The 15,845-nt window shown below is 39.8% G+C and overlaps 2 protein-coding genes across 3 annotated transcripts; one reads left to right on the top strand and one right to left on the bottom strand.

The window, feature by feature from the left end:
- Positions 1–567: 567 nt before the first annotated feature.
- LOC309713303 (glucose-induced degradation protein 4 homolog) lies at positions 568–8,282 on the bottom strand. The gene is made up of 6 exons (XM_082544835.1): positions 7,882–8,282; positions 7,434–7,493; positions 3,476–3,583; positions 3,279–3,380; positions 3,060–3,190; positions 568–2,000 (listed from the first exon to the last, which is right to left on the bottom strand). Exons 1-6 carry the CDS (start codon positions 8,071–8,073, stop codon positions 1,937–1,939), a joined length of 657 nt encoding a protein of 218 aa, XP_082400961.1. The 5' UTR covers positions 8,074–8,282; the 3' UTR covers positions 568–1,936.
- Positions 8,283–8,431: 149 nt separating this feature from the next.
- atpaf2 (ATP synthase mitochondrial F1 complex assembly factor 2) lies at positions 8,432–15,602 on the top strand. Of its 2 annotated transcripts, XM_082544831.1 has the most exons (9): positions 8,432–8,627; positions 8,744–8,805; positions 8,898–8,942; positions 9,062–9,210; positions 9,450–9,547; positions 10,182–10,262; positions 13,963–14,075; positions 14,315–14,430; positions 14,788–15,602. In XM_082544831.1, the coding sequence occupies exons 1-9, from the start codon at positions 8,596–8,598 to the stop codon at positions 14,923–14,925; spliced, it is 834 nt and encodes a 277-aa protein (XP_082400957.1). In that variant the 5' UTR covers positions 8,432–8,595; the 3' UTR covers positions 14,926–15,602. The 2 variants fall into 2 exon arrangements, with proteins under 2 accessions (XP_082400957.1, XP_082400956.1); XM_082544830.1 differs by having other exon boundaries at positions 8,433–8,805.
- Positions 15,603–15,845: the final 243 nt, after the last annotated feature.

Below are 15,845 nucleotides of genomic sequence, written 5' to 3'. Positions count from 1 at the left end.
CCATGCTGAGAAGTTTGTAGCTTTTTGTGAATCCTTTTGTTGGTGCAAAAATACGGTTTCCTCTCTGCCAAACTGTGTTTTAAATTCACATATTTATATCGATTCAACTAAAGAAATGTGACCAAAATGTGTTTTTTTAACAGACTGCCAGTAACAAAGTGTTTAAAGATTTAAAGTTGTCAACTGTTAAATTAACTGTGTTCGACACAACACTGGTTGATCCCTTGACTTAAGTGCCTTCTTTGTGCTTATGATTCATAGGCCAGTGGCTAAACGAACAAAAACAACCTTCTCTTAAAAATGGTTGTTTTTGCAGCCAAGCAGCAAACGTCCCAAAAAAACCCTTTAAAAGACCTTTGCAAGTGCGTCAAGACCTTTGCACAATGCTTCAAAACAAAGTCAGGGTCGATAAATCCTCAGGAAGGCTGCAACAAGTGTTTAGCGACACTAGAGGGCACCAGAGGGCAAGATGATCTTCCAGTTTATCACACCTTTCATCAGAGTTTGAAATGAACACGTACCACAACTTATTGTAAAGAGGTCAAACACATAAGACAGAACAAAGGGTGTTTTGAAATTGTTTTTTTTAAATCCATATTCCACTCTTTATAGTCACACCACCAATCAAATCCAATGTTAGTCTCAAACAAACACGTTTTGTTATAATACAACTCTAATAAGCTTTAAAAAGATGGCACCATCAAATAGAAGGGGAACATGATTAGGCAGGAGAGTGTTGTCACATATATTTATAACAAAAATATTTCCTTTTAATTAAGATAGTTCTTTTTCATATACTCTAAGGATAGAATCAAATTTTCCCTCTCACATATCAGGGCCTTACTTTTGGGGAGTGCTATCTTGAAAGTGTTGCATAGTTGAGGAGACAAATGTGGGGGGGGGGGTCTTAATTTAAAACGACACATGGGGAGTAAAAAGCTTTTCGTTTGATGCAGAGTGCAGGATAAAAAAATACTCTTCTGAATACTGTTATGGGATTGTACTGGCTCTAAAGCCTTCATGTAATAAAGAAAATGAAAAGTGTGAAACCTGCGGCCTTGAAGCTTGTGTACTGGGATGTAAGTGTAGAACGCTAACTGCAAGCATTTTAGTAACAAAAACAAAACCTGTGCAAACATAACTCAAAAGAATAAGATCCACAGCAATCCTATGTGATGATCTCCCAAGCGGTTTTATAAACACAGGGGAAAAGCTTGTGTCTCTCAGATTGTATCCATTTTTAAAAAATAAAGAAAGAAAAAGTGCCGCTCAGTGACCATCATTCAGAGTAAAACAACATATACTCTTGGCAGGCAAACAAAGAACCAGCTTAGCTTAAAAATACTGACTTTCTAGCTTATGAGCTTATTAAAGCTCCAATTGTAAAACCTGATAAACCTAACCTTCTGTGTTGGCTTTCCTCCACCGACATGGTGATTTACTTCTTTAGAGATTGTGTTTATAAGAACAGAGTCCTGCAAGGAATCCTTGTCCGACGGTCGCCGAACCCGTTTATTCTGCTCATTCCAAGTGAATGAAAGCTGGATACGTTTCGATTTGCAAAATAAGAAGGGGAATTCCCAACTCAGCTTAAAGTGTCTCGAGATATTGTGCCAAGCATTTTTAAAGCCAGACATTAAAAGAAATGAAGAAAGGGGCACACTATATGAACCGCACCCAGTCTTTGCTGCTGGTTCTGACTTTACAAGCTCCAACCAGGGAGCACACCTGCACTTTCTTCCTTTCCAGCATTTCCATGCGTACATTCATTTGTCCCTTATATCCTGTATACTCATCTTCGTCTGTCCACCCACTGGTTGAGAACATGTAAAAGTTTGTACTGCTCCAAGTCCAAATCCCTAGTAGCGTCTGCAGACCTCTGCTTTGCTTTTAAGTCTTAGTCCAACAAAAGAAAGATCCACAACGCCGACCAGGGTCACCGGAACTCATAGATTGCGGCACTGTGCTCGGGAACATGGGTGAGGTTCAAAGACTGGTACCTGGTAGGAGATTGTATATGTCAGCATGTATATACATCAACACTATGTGAGAAATACAGACATAAGAGTGAGAAGGCACATTTTTGTAGGTACAGGCTACAGAGCAGTGCTGCACTTCTGCGAATGCAATATTACAGCCAGACCTATATCAATCACCTATCTGATACTGGCTGGTCGCAAATATATTGGTATTTGCTTCAATTCTGTATAATATGAGGCAATATGAACATTTTTGCATAGGTACAACATACAGAAAGACTAAGGCAATGGTGCCAACAACCACACCTCAAAGACTTGGATGTTAGTTTAATTGGTGGCTGTAAATTGACTGTAGGTGTGAATTTCGTGAGATAAAAATGGCTTGGAGACTATTTTGAACAGCAACAGTTAAACTGCTACCACAGAATGCACAAAAACACTAGAGATGGAGTAAAAGTGGGGCTAAGTTTGCTTATAACCAGGCAGCATAACCACATAAATTAAACAGACCAAACTGCAGGTTGGACTGTTCTGCTTTGTTGTCAGAGATTTACAGTTAACAAACAGTCAGGTGAGTAAACAACACTGAGACACTTAAGATTGACAACGTGCGGCACGGGTGAAAAGCTGTCTGTGTGTGTAAGCTGTGTGTGTGTGTCACAAAGTATGTGTGTTGCAAGTCAATTTCTAAGAATAATATAATGCAAGTCAACTTCTGCGGATATGTATTTCTGTACTGGTCTCTTGTCAGTGTCACAGGGTCAGCTTCCTGTTTCAACAGAAAACTGAACAGAAAACAGAAATATGTGTAACATAACTTTTGAAGCATAAGCAAGTAAAACAATAAAAACTCCCTAACATTTGTGTATATAAAATTACACATTTTAAACTAGAGCTGTCTGCTAATTATCTGAGGAGCCACAATTGAGAAAACTTGAGAGAAGCTGACTGAATGAGTTTTCCCCAACCAGATTTTCAGCCAGTCTAGGATAAAGCAACTTTTCAGAGGTGAGCCAGCTGGTTAAAGCTCCTAATACAAGTCAACCTTGAATCACAATAACTTTTAGTGTGCTGCATCACCATTCGGAGCTCCTGTGGTAGTAGTAGCCCTCAATTGTTGCTGTGGATTTCTGGAAGCAGATGTAGTAGAATCCCGCAAAGGAAGCGCCGCTGATGTCCTTAATTGTGTGGTCAGGGACTAAAAACTGTTCCTAAGGCAGGCAGGTGAGAAAAACCAACAGAAATATAAGAGGCAACCTACTGCAGAATATAGTTAAGTTCACTGTTCGGTAATCGTACCTTCCACCTCATGAAAATATAGTCAGAGTTCTTCAGATCCTCGTAGTCAAAATCGTCAGAGTTGAATGTCTTTGCATACTGGTAGAAGGCCTGGAACTTGCCCTGGACACAAAAAATGTTTACAGGATAGGTCAGAATAAATCAGTCTGATGGAGAATAATTTTTGTAATTTACAAATAAAAGCAGTTTCACCATACCCAGTGCTTACGATCCACATCCTCATCTGCATCCCATTTCCGAGTGAGAAATGGCCGTTTCCTACTGATGATCTCTCCAGCAAAGAAAGTGGTCAGTGTTGGATATTCCTAAAACAACAACGAGAAGCAACTGAAGACACGTCTGGTCACTTCTACTCTTTGTAATTAAAAAGAAAGTAACATTAAATGATAACAAACGCATCGGTCTACTTAATGTTCAATTATATAAAAGACACTTCAATTCTAAAACACTACTACAGAAAGTGATCATTTAGAGACTGACAAATAAGAGGTATGTGTAATAAGCCAACACAATGTCACAGCTAGTTCACCACTGCATTCATACAGTGGGAATGTTCTGGATGCTCTGTACAGCAGGAACACAAAGACGTGAGCTGTTACCTAGTAATTACTTCTGTAATTCACTCGACCCGCTCCAGTTCGCATACAGAGCTAACAGATCAACTGAAGATGCCATTGCTACAACGCTCCACACCACCATCTCTCACCTGGAAGTGCAGGGCCGTTACGCCAGGCTGCTCTTTGTTGACTTTAGCTCTGCTTTCAATACGATACTCCCGGACAGACCAATAGTTAAACTGCTAGAAATTGGACTTCCTTCCACCACCTGCCGCTGGATCAGAGCCTTCCTCTCAGACCGTGTACAGAGAGTTAGAGTGGGGCCTCATCTTTCCTCAGCCCTCAGCCTCAACACCGGCTCTCCATAAGGCTGTGTACTGAGTCCCCTACTGTACACTCTGTACACACATTACTGTGTTAGTTCCCACCCAGACAACACAGTCATCAAGTTTGCAGATGATACCACCGTGGTGGGGCTCATCTCAGGGGGAGATGAGACGGCGTACAGAGCTGAAGTTCAGAGGCTGTCAGATTGGTGTGTAGATAACAACCTGGACCTCAATACCACCAAGACAAAAGAACTGGTAGTTGACTTCAGAAGGAGGAAGTCCGAGCTGCAGCCTGTCAGCATCAACGGGGAGTGCGTGGAAAGGGTCTCCAGTTTCAAGTTTCTGGGTGTGCACATAGACACAGACCTCCAATGGAGCTCTAACACCTCTGCGGTCTTAAAGAAGGCCCAACAGCGCCTCCACTTTCTGAGAATCCTCAGAAAAATGGAGCTGAAGAAGGAGCTGCTGACCGTCTTCTACCGCTGCTCCATTGAAAGTGTGCTGACATATTGCATCAGTGTGTGGTTCTCCAGCTGCACCACAGCACACAGAAAGGGACTCCAGAGGATCATCAATATGGCCCAAAAAATCATTGGACATTCTCTTCCCTCCCTGAAGGACCTGTACAGCACTCGCTGTCTCAGGAGGGCACGCAGCATCCTACGGGACTGCACACACCCAGGACACCGGGTGTTTAAGATGCTGCCGTCTGGCAGGAGGTTCAGGCTGCTGAGGTCCCGAACAAATAGACTCATGGACAGCTTTTACAACAGGGCAATAGCCCTGATCAATGTAAATGGCTGACCTGACTGGCTACCTCCCTGGACTTTTTTAGGGGGGAGGTAACAATGTTTAAAACAATAACAATAATAATATTTATATTTATAACAAGGTGCAATAATAATTAATGTGCAATAATAACAGTGTGCAATACACATACACTTATTCTTCTTTTTTATACTAAGTTAATATACTGTGTTGTGTTGTTTGTTGCGTTGTGATGTGTCATATCGTGTCGTGTTATATGTAGTGCCGACTAGGGCTGCCACAAACGATTATTTTGATAGTCGACTAGTCACCGATTATTTTTGCGATTAGTCGACTAATCAGATCATCCATTGGACATACAGCTTATTGCACCAGCAGCATCTGCTCTTATATAACTATCATTAGCTTACAGCTTTAAGTGTTTAAGGTATGTGCTAACTAAAAATAAAGACAAGATGATAGTTTATTAAATTTTAATGAAATCTGCAGATTGTTGTGGTTTAATAAACTCCTTGCTATCTAAAATATAACAGGACACCGGAGTAAATTCTTGAGCATCTCACACTTCTGATAATCAGCTGTCTGCTTGACGTTTATTCAGCTGTGTAAAAACTTTAATCTCAGCCAAACCGATTTACTCAGGAACAAATAAAATACTAAAAAAAAGCCAAACAATAACATTTTGAAGTTATCTAAGTGACTTATATATATATTTAACCTGAGTAGCGAAAGACGGCGGTGGGTTTGAAAACGATTTGCCGGGAGTCCGGTGTTCTCACGGCTCTAGTTAGCCTAGCCTAGCCTCCGGCTAGCTATCGAGCTAGTGGGTAACAGATGTCTCTGAAAACGTCGGAGCACTTTTGAAAATATGTGGTGTCTTGATAAACTGAGCAGATATTTGAGGTTTACACAGCTACATTCTCGCCTGAAAATATGTTAAACATTTATTTTGTGACCCAGAAAGAATAATAAGAGTAAAACCAACTAGCTGCCACCATTGTTGGAAACTGAGCTGGGCCGCGCTATGAATTCTGGGACACAGCTTCTTCTTCTTCGGGGTTTAACGGCAGTTGGCATCCTTGTACATGCAGTGCTGCCATCTTCTGTTTCAGTCTGTTATTACACTCTTAAATCCTGCTACTTATTCCTGCGTCTTTCAGGATCTTACAAAGCTTCAAACGACACGTCGACTATTAAATCAGTCGTCGACGATTTTGATAGTCGACGTAATCGTGACTAGTCGACTAATCGTGGCAGCCCTAGGCCGACGTAGGACAGTTTTCCAATTTCATTGTACTACTGTACTATGTATGACTGTGCAATGACAATAAAGAGTTATCTTATCTTAATAACCGAGGACACTAATTATAGCATGTATTGCGTTAGCTGTAATTTACTCTGTGAAATAGATTTTAACACACCTCCTGCAGAGATAGTGTTATGGCCATTTTGCCAGTGTGCTGATAACATCTTATTCACACCATCTTTAAACGTTGCTATTAAGGCATGATTAGTAGTATAACATCCACCAATCAGAAGAAAGTTGAATTAAAATGACAAGGAAGAAGCAGAGGATGAACTAAAAGCCTAAATATAAGTTTTCAGGAAGTCATTTAACTTAACTACAGTCTTGTTTTGACTGTTTGTTTTCTTCTGGTTACGTGTGGCCATTCGAGTTCAACCTGTGATAAACGTTGCCTTTCCCGACACCTAGTGCACACAGCCTCAACACAAACTTAAACTGCCTGTTTGTGAGCTCAAAATGTAGCCTACTGAATAACACATGTTGGGTGTCTTATATCTTCTCTACCATTGCCATGAATCTGTCTGTGGCCGATCCCGACTACCCGCTCATTTCTGTAGGTATTAAGGTGTTCTGACTTTAAGCCGTTAACAAATTAAAACCTACAGGATTTCAAGAACCTGTGTGACAATCTCAAAACTACTTTTAAGTATTAAGCTAACAACATTTTTTTATTGATGAGACATGCATATTAGAACAATGTGTTCTCGAAGGGCCAATCAAAAAGGAGTTGCACGGCCACAATAACTGGTGCGATCTGCCTCAGGGGAGGGTGCAGTCACTGATTCAACTATTTCAAAGAGCACTCAAAGAAAAGGTTCAATAGTTGAAATTAAACTAGAAATGTATATTTTATAGTGACCAGCAAATGAATTAGTAGATGTTTAATGGAAAGTGTGGACAGTATGTGCAAGAAAAACCTTTAAAAAAATGCAAAAAGCCTTCAAGAAGTTAGCCCTTCTACTCCTTTTGCTAAACAGCTGTACTTACGTTTCCCACTGTTTTAACATCAATTGATACTTTGGTTGAAAAGCCCAATACTCTTTGTGTTGTCTTATGTTATTGCCTTTTTCTCTTGGCACTGTTAGACATGTTTGCTACTACAAAAATAGTCACAACAATTTCCATGACAGCTGTGGCCAGACATGGTATAAATTATTTATGCTCATGCTTTAATGAAGGGAATCACCTCTCTCACCTCTGTTAGTCCTTTTATCTTCAGGTAGCCACATAAGTAGGAATCCTCCATGGTCACATGCTTTAAAAAGAAAGCAAGACATACAATAAACTACATCACATTGACATCAGTTCAGATCAAGTTATGGTTTTACAAAGCCAATGCTAAATATTTAATTTCTAACAGCAACCTCAAATACAAATAATTTTCTACTGAGGTAAATGTTTGTGTAGGCCTTTACACCAATTCTGAATGTCCTTATTAGTATTTATAGTAATAAATTACTTCAGCTGCATTAAAACATTGACAACAAATTTAAAATGTTTGTTTGTATTCAGTCGTGGGCACTGCTACGGGACAGGACAGGCTGATTTTAACACCTGTCAATCATCATGCCGCCCGTTTGACAGATGACCAAATGCCTCTGACATCTCGACTGAATAACGAAATAGCCGCTTCACTGCCCCACCTGCAAAACAACCTCCACGTCATAAGAGTTTCCTTTGCTTTTCTGGTGGCCTCTGAATTTGGAACCGCTGTACAGGAGCGAAGTGACAACACCGGGCTGCTGCGTGTTTATCGGGGGCGGCGGGATAAGTGAGGCCGAGGATGTGAAGGCCGCGGCGGTGGAGTCGCTGAGGTATCCAGCGGGGACAGGCATGGCTCCCGCTTCGCTGACCAGGCACCGACCACGGGCAATTGCCGTCGAGGAGAGGTACTCTGTCGGCGTCTACGAGGAGGTGGCAGAGAGCCGAAGAGGTCCAACAACATTCAAATTCCACTTAATTCCGCTACAGTTCAGTTTACCAGCAACCAAGCTCCCAAAGAAGTGGACTTCGACGCGGTGTTTTAGCGAGAAGTATCCGCCGCTCTCATTGGTCAACTGAGTCTGGCTTTCGAACATCTTCGAAGCTCATTGGTTCGACATGCGGAAGGTTTCGTGGAAATATTTGGGTGTAGTTTTCCAACTGTTGTGTAAGGATGTGTAGCGCACGTATAGAAGCGCTTTTTAAACTACATTTCCCAAAGAAACTAGAAGCCTCTACGCTGCTGTCAAGCGCCGAAGGTCACACGCGTGTTTTTGAACACAAGAGATGCTTAAGAATTGAGCAGCTGATAAATGGATTAAAAATAAGACTTGATGCTAATAGGAAACTATGCGTGCAGTGCTAACTCTTGTTAAATGAGGACGTTTCGGACACAGACATCTCGCAGGTGTGTTTTCTTCTCAGTCAGCCTTACTTAAAAGCATCACATCTTCACATACTTTCCGCTATGCTTAGGTGTATAGTTAGACTTCAGAGTCAGGTTGGGAATGCTTTTTCTCTCAGTAAAGTGTGCCCGAGAAATCAGTACTACGAATGTGTTGCGAGATACTCCGCAGCCACAGCAGGTAAGAGCAATAACCACATTGAATGAAAGCTCCCGTCATCTACAGAAGATTTGTGTCATTTCACCCTGATGTGGCGTTTTTCTGTTCACCAGAAAGGAAGAGATTTTATCAAGATGTCAGCATATCTCAAAGTGAAGGTATCTGTAGTTTTGTCATTAGTAATCCAGTCAAGTGTAGTATTGTAGTAGCAGGTTTTCCTGCCCCATCTTTATGATTGTGTCATTCTGGATATCTTTTGAAAAATATCTCTATATAGGTGGTTTATATGAGATAAACCTGGACCAAAGGAAGCTGAAAACTCCAGGAGGGAAGCTGTTCACGGTGCCAAATGAAGCCTTGGCCATCGCTGTTGCAACTGAGTGGGATGCTCAAAGGGACACACTCAAGTTCTACACTATGCACTTGGTAAAGCATTTGACATGGAGTTGTAGCAAAGTACTGGTGGCACCTACGTTACATAAAATAATGTTCAGAGAAAAGGAAAATTTGAGAGGAGTTTTATGATTTGATAGGTCATATTTATAAAAGGAATGTTACCCAGATCTTCCAACAACTTGCAGGACGTGTACCTTTAAAATAACTTTGCCATGATATTTATACAAAAATTTCACTGTAATATTAAGTTTGGGAAACTCTTTCCTCAGACTACCCTGTGCAACACGGCTCTCGACAATCCCACCCAACGCAGCAAAGAACAAATGATCACCGCTGCTCTCAAGTTTCTGGAGACTGACACCATCTGGTATGGCACTTGTTTATTTCTATTTATTTTAGGTTTGTTTAATTTTCTGAAACTTCAAACATAAACTCATATGCGAATGCATGTATATACATCTACATAGTCCGTATATCCTGTGAACGCCCATGTGCATTCAGAGATCCACGTATGCATCTGAGAATTATTTAAATTTGAATTTATACAAAATAAGACAGGAAATGAACTATTGTATGGTATTAATATCCAGTAACACTTATATTCGCCTTTTTCACCTTGGGAAAAAAATGTCCCTTTGCAGAGTGCTATGATACTTTAAGAACAGTTTGATTTGCACTACAGTTAATTGTTGTTTCTTTATAGCTTTAAATATGTATGCTTTCCTGATCATAATTATGATGGTATTCAGGTATTTTCCTTAAACAGCGTCACTTAAATCACAATTAAAGCCAACATTGTGTTGAAAGACAAATATGAAAAATTCATTTGTTCATTTTATTAATAAAAAATCAGTGTTTTAACACCTATAAAGAGACATTGACACACTGTAGACAAACTTAGCTGGTTATTTTCTGAGTTGATGTTTTTTATGTTGCTTAGTTGCCACCAATTGATTGGAGTTATTGTGACTTTAATGTTGTAGGATTTATGTTTTGTGTAGTTACAGAGTAGATGAGCCCCATGGTTTAGTCGAGCTGCAGAGGAATGAATGGGACCCTGTGCTGCAGTGGATTGAAAAAAGGTAAGAACAGCTTTAGCTCTTGTTGTACATGCTGCAGATTTGAAGGTAAAATATTCGTGTTCTTTTCGGGGTATCCTTTCTTTTCCTAATAACAATAATTAGGTGTAAAAGGCCTCATCTGTGGTGTTCACATTGCTGTACTTAATACTTAATTCAAAATAGTTAAAGAAAATCTTGTGTATGTTCTCCTTATTTTAATAGTGATTTTTGTAGAAATACAGGCATATAAAGATTTTGTGTAATATTATTAACAGAATGTTACACAGATGATGTTGTGCAATAACATAAGCCTTATAATGAGCAGCGTATCTGATACACATCAGTTCAGTTGTATTTATATAGCTCAATTTGTAACAGTTACCATAAGACACTGTTGTAAGATAAAGACCTTGCAATATTAGAAAGAAACCCCAATAATCATGCCCATTGACCAAGCCCTTGGCGACCGTGGGAAGGAAAAACTCAGTTTAACAGGAAAAAACCTCCTGCAGAACCAGGCTCAGGGTGGAGCAGCCATCTGTCATGTCACTACTCTGGCTGTGATATTCAGCAACTGAATGACTTTTCAAGGAACTTTTAAGGCAACCTTATGATAATAATGAGTACAGTATCAATAATAAATAATAATAAATTTGTTGGGATGTTTCTAATTTTAGGAATATTGCACAAATAAATGAAGTCATTCCTACATTTTTGTTTAATGTGCTCACTGAAGCACATGCTGTGATCAACAATGACTCCAAGATTCTTCATAGTGTTACCGAAGGCCAAGTTAAAACCATCTCAAGTAAATATCTGGTTACATGTAATGCTTCTAGGACAAAGTAAAAAAACAAAAAAAAAAACCACTTCAGTTTTGTCTGAATTTAGGAGGAAATTAGAGTTTGTAATGTAGTAGTTACTTCTTGTCTGTAGTTTAACTACTTGACCTGTATCACTAGGGATGGGTATCGTTTAGGTTTTATCCGATACCAGTACCAAACCGGTACTTTTGAAACGGTGCCGGTGTTTAAACGGTGCTCGAACCGGTGCTTAAAGAATGGGGAACACAAAATTGGTCCAAAAACCTCTCATGTTCAGCTGGGTTTTTTTGTAAAAAGGTAACAATGTTAGCCTTTTCTGCAGCTATAGGGCATATATGGCATCACTCTTGGCTGGAAGCAGTGCTTAATCAATGGAAAGGGTGAAGGGAGTATCTGCCATCAAACAAGAAGACAGCTGCATGTAACTACAATGGTATTTGCTAGTTCACCTTACGTGCATTAATGTAATAACGTGGTTAGCATACTCAACGTAAATTACACACAAACAACATTAAGCTACTCACGCAGAGAAGAACGGCTGCTGCTGCCATCATCATCCATCACCATTTCTGCTACACTGGCAGGGCTAGGGGCCAGGACTCTCCTCTTCGGGTTTTTGGGGGATGTTGCTAACTCCGGGTCCGATAACAGACACCACACCCGCAGTAGATGTGCTCGGTGTGAGGTCTCGCAGCAAGCTATCAAATACGGCACATTTCTCGGCTTTTAACGTTGCCAGGTGTTTCATCAAATTCGAGGTGTTGCCTCCTTTGCACAGTATCACTGTATCACCTTAAAGCACTTGTTGCAGGCTGCTGAGTTTGCATCTTTTGCTGTGAAGTACAGCCAGACTTTTGACCGCTTCGCCTTGGTCATTTTTAATCTGTAGCTCTGCTCTAAAAGAACGTACGTACCTGGGCCCGCCTACTACGCTTGCAAAGGTAAAATGATTGGCTAGAATCTAAAGTGTATGACATCTCAGGGGAAAAAAGCACCGAAATAAAGCACCGAAATGTGCGCTGCTTTTCGGTCTGGTTACTACCGTTTATGTCAGAACCGGTGCCATTATACCGGTTCCCATCCCTATGTATCACCTGCATAGATAAATGAATTACTTGCTGTGGGGAGTAAATAAGTAAAGTAATGCAAAAAAGTCAACAGCAATTTCTAGTAATTATTTATTTATTTGAATACCAACCTGAACAATGGCCATATTTGTTTCATGTTTCTTGACAGGTCTGGACTGTAGCCTGGCCAGTTTAACCAGTTTACAATCTTGCTACGGAGCCAGGCTGTTAGGGATTTCTGTGTTTCATTCATAACAAGCTGAATGAGCTTCTATTATCCATTTGGTCAGATTACAGAGTGTTTAGTGCTGTGATTTCTGGGAACTTTAAGCCATTTCATGTTGTTCTTTAGCCTTGTGCCATATATGCGGGTATTCCTTCTCTTCTAAGCAGAAAGTTATGCGTGAGAATGTGATATCTTTAGATACTGTAAATCTTTTAAATATGCTATATAACTGAGAAGAAATCCTGAGGTAGGTTGGCATGTTCGTCTGCTCTCTTATCTCCCAATGGCGCACCACACCAGATGTTAATTTGACACAGATCTTAAATGGATGCTGTGATGACACAATACTCCCATTTGTCTGGTGTTGGGAGTGACACTAGGAGTATGTTAAGGGTCTCCTTCTGGTCTTGAAGCGGCATGTAAGGCAAATGTGTTAACCACTAGAAAAATTACAACATGTTAAAAGTAGAAATTTGAAAATGAGTGCTGTTTTTATTTTTTTTTATTTTTTAAAGAACAATATTTTTTTACTCATGTTCAACACTTGATACTTTGTATTTGTTGTATATTTCAGTTAAATCTAAGGAGAAGTGATTCATATTTTACATTCTTTCCAACTTTTTAGCTTTTTCACCAAAGTGCTGATGAGCTTATGCTATGATGACGTCTCCATCTGTTCGTCTGTACAGTCATCTGCTCACAGTTCACAAGAATCACTATTCCTCCCAGAGTGCTTGTTAGCATTTAATTGCTTGTAATGTTCATAAAATGAGTTTTGTCATCTGCAAATGCCCTTCTTCTTCTTCTATTTCTTCTTCTTCTTCTTTTTTCAAAAATGTAGTCTTCTGAGCATGCTCAGGCCACAAAATCATTGCAGTTATGTTTTAAAATGATAAATTATAAAAAACAAGCCTGATGATTGAAAACAAGAACTAATAGGATGCCATTTGGCAAATTTCAGATGCTCAATTTGGGATTTCTCCAGTGTAACCTTCATGCACAGTGCTTACAGTTTCGCTAAAATCTCACTCCTGATGTGCTGAACAATATCCAGTTCGAACCATTTAGCGAAGCTGTTAACTTAATATTAAAGAAAGGACTACATGAAACACCACGTGATGTAATAGCTTGAAATATTGCTTAGTTGTGCACCACTTGTATCTTTTTAGGTGGTGCTGATCATGATCTTGTTGGTCATGATCAGGGAGGGAGTTGGTCCTGTTGGCTGACTCCACTCGAAGGTGTGGCTGGAACCTTTATAACACCATAAAGTCAGCATTATGATTAAATCTATGACATGCTGATATTTAATCATGTTTTTTTGTGGCCATAGTTACTACTGACCATGTAGTCATGGTACTCTTGAGCTCAAACACACACATTTGGTGCAGAATGAGACAAATTTTCCCTGGATATGACTTTTAAAATCTCATTAGTTTGTGCAATAAAACCAACCAGTGATACAGAAACAGCATCACTTTCTCACACATTACACTGACCTATGACATGCGATGGCGCGTGAGCTTGATGAGCTCCTACATCATCGACGTTCTCGTTTTGAAAGTGCTTTACTAATTTTTATTTTCCCCACAACTTCGCTGCAGATATAACGTCACTATTGGCTCCTCAGCCAGTATTTTGGGCCCTGAGATTCCAGAGGCAACCAAAGACACCTTACGGCAACATCTCAAGTCTCACAACTTCTGGTCTCTGACAGGTAACACAGACCTATATGCTTTTTTTGTTTTGTTTTGTTTTTTCACTCTTTTGACCTTGTTTTAGATGGGATTTGCCTGTATCTAACATGTTTTGCTTGTTTGGTAACTGTAATGGCACAGCTGATGATGAGGAAGGGAAATGCTGTTTGAAGTGGAGATGGTGTGATGTTTAAATCACATGGTTTGGTTGATATGTGATTTGACTAAATTTTACATGCGTGTTGTTGTTCCTGTGCAGGACTTGAATATGTGATCACCCAGCTCAAGTCTATTGTATTGTCACTGGGCATGATTGACAGGCACCTGAGCGTGGAGCAGGCGGTGTTGCTCTCCAGACTGGAGGAGGAATACCAGGTAGGGAATTGCTGAGTCATATGCTTTTTTTTTTATATTACTTGCATGAGGATTTTTGCCTTTTTCAGTCAGTTTATGTATTGGCTTAACTGAGGAGTTGGACAAAACTGGTTTTGTCCCGGATTTGTCATTACGAGAAGCTTCTAAGATTTGTTGTTTTAGCTTTACTGACGCTCTTACATGACACCTACCCTGGCAGTATATAATGTATAAAACGTGAAAGTTTTGCTTGTTTTTTTGCAAATGTCTTGATTTATGATGCTCTTCTGGCCAACACTCTTAACATATTCTCTATTTAATCCTATTAACGTATTTCTTTCTTTCTTTTTCTCTCCCCCCCCCCCCCCCCCTTCACAGATTCGACGCTGGGGAAACGTGGAGTGGGCCCATGACTACGACATGTATGAGCTGAGGGCACGGACTGCTGCTGGTGCCCTTTTTGTTCACCTCACATCCGAGAGTTCGACTGTCAAACATAAACTTCTGCAGGACTGAAAAGGATTAGGATCAACTACTGAGAACATCCCCAGCACCTATGTTGTATAAATGTCTCTGCATTCACAAAAAGGCTGCATATTCTGTCTGTTCTGTTTAGCAGTGACAGCTGCTCTGTTGTGATCTGTTATGCAGTCATCTCACTCCAGTAAAACATGCTGGCTCTCCTTTTTGCAGTGTTTACATGTAGCAGCTGCCAAGTGTGACACCCTTCACAGAGTTTCCAGTGGGTTCTCAATCACCCGTGACATTTTGGACAGCGACACATTGCCTCAGAAGACTAGTGAAGGTTTTTGTTGTCTCTGTGGCAGTGGAGCAATAATTCTGCATTTGATTTTGTTTTGTTTTTTTTGCTTTCTTTGAGCCACAATGTCATTACTGGAAAGCAGATATGCTCATCTTAACTGCACACTATTCAGTCTGTACTGACTGCACTGTGTGCTGTCTGGCTCTGGCAATTACATGTGAAAAATATAAACTTCATTAAATTCTGAATTCTAATTATTTTTTGCTAATGAATTAACTATGTTCTGTATGTCACGGTGTTTTTCTTTGCTGGTGAAGTGTAAAATTGAAAATGTAGAGAGAACGCCTTTATTAGTAAAGCTTCTCTGCAAAGAGCAGTCTTCACAGGAATTGTTGTTATTACAGTTGATATAAATCAAGGAATGACATCATGCTTGTGGATATGATTCATATTCTTTTTTTCACAAAACATTTTCCCTTATGTCATATTTATCTGATAATGCACTTTATATAACACTTTTATAGTGATAAAGATAACTAAAGACAAATATTTTCTATAGTTAACTAATAAGCATCATCATAATAAATTAAAATAAATATATAGATATATTTTTTTTAAAAATACCAGGAATGGGTAAAAACGTAAAATAACTATTCAAAGTTCGCATTAACCA

This window comes from Aulonocara stuartgranti, assembly GCF_965226115.1.
Source record: "Aulonocara stuartgranti genome assembly, chromosome: 8".
Lineage (NCBI taxonomy): Eukaryota > Metazoa > Chordata > Actinopteri > Cichliformes > Cichlidae > Aulonocara > Aulonocara stuartgranti.
This window is presented reverse-complemented; position numbering and strand designations above follow the sequence as displayed.

Bases quoted from the DNA above. Each gene is read 5' to 3' on its own strand.
- LOC309713303 (XM_082544835.1), bottom strand. From the start codon at position 8,073: ATGCCTGTCCCCGCTGGATACCTCAGCGACTCCACCGCCGCGGCCTTC. The intron at 3,381-3,475 runs GTATGGTGAAAC...TTTTGTGTCCAG, and splicing joins ATGTGGATCGTAAGCACTGG to GGCAAGTTCCAGGCCTTCTA. The intron at 2,001-3,059 runs GTGATGCAGCAC...ATCTCCTACCAG, and splicing joins TACCACAGGAGCTCCGAATG to GTACCAGTCTTTGAACCTCA.
- atpaf2 (XM_082544830.1), top strand. From the start codon at position 8,688: ATGCTTAGGTGTATAGTTAGACTTCAGAGTCAGGTTGGGAATGCTTTT. The intron at 9,548-10,181 runs GTATGGCACTTG...TGTTTTGTGTAG, and splicing joins CTGGAGACTGACACCATCTG to TTACAGAGTAGATGAGCCCC. The intron at 14,431-14,787 runs GTAGGGAATTGC...CCCCCTTCACAG, and splicing joins GACTGGAGGAGGAATACCAG to ATTCGACGCTGGGGAAACGT.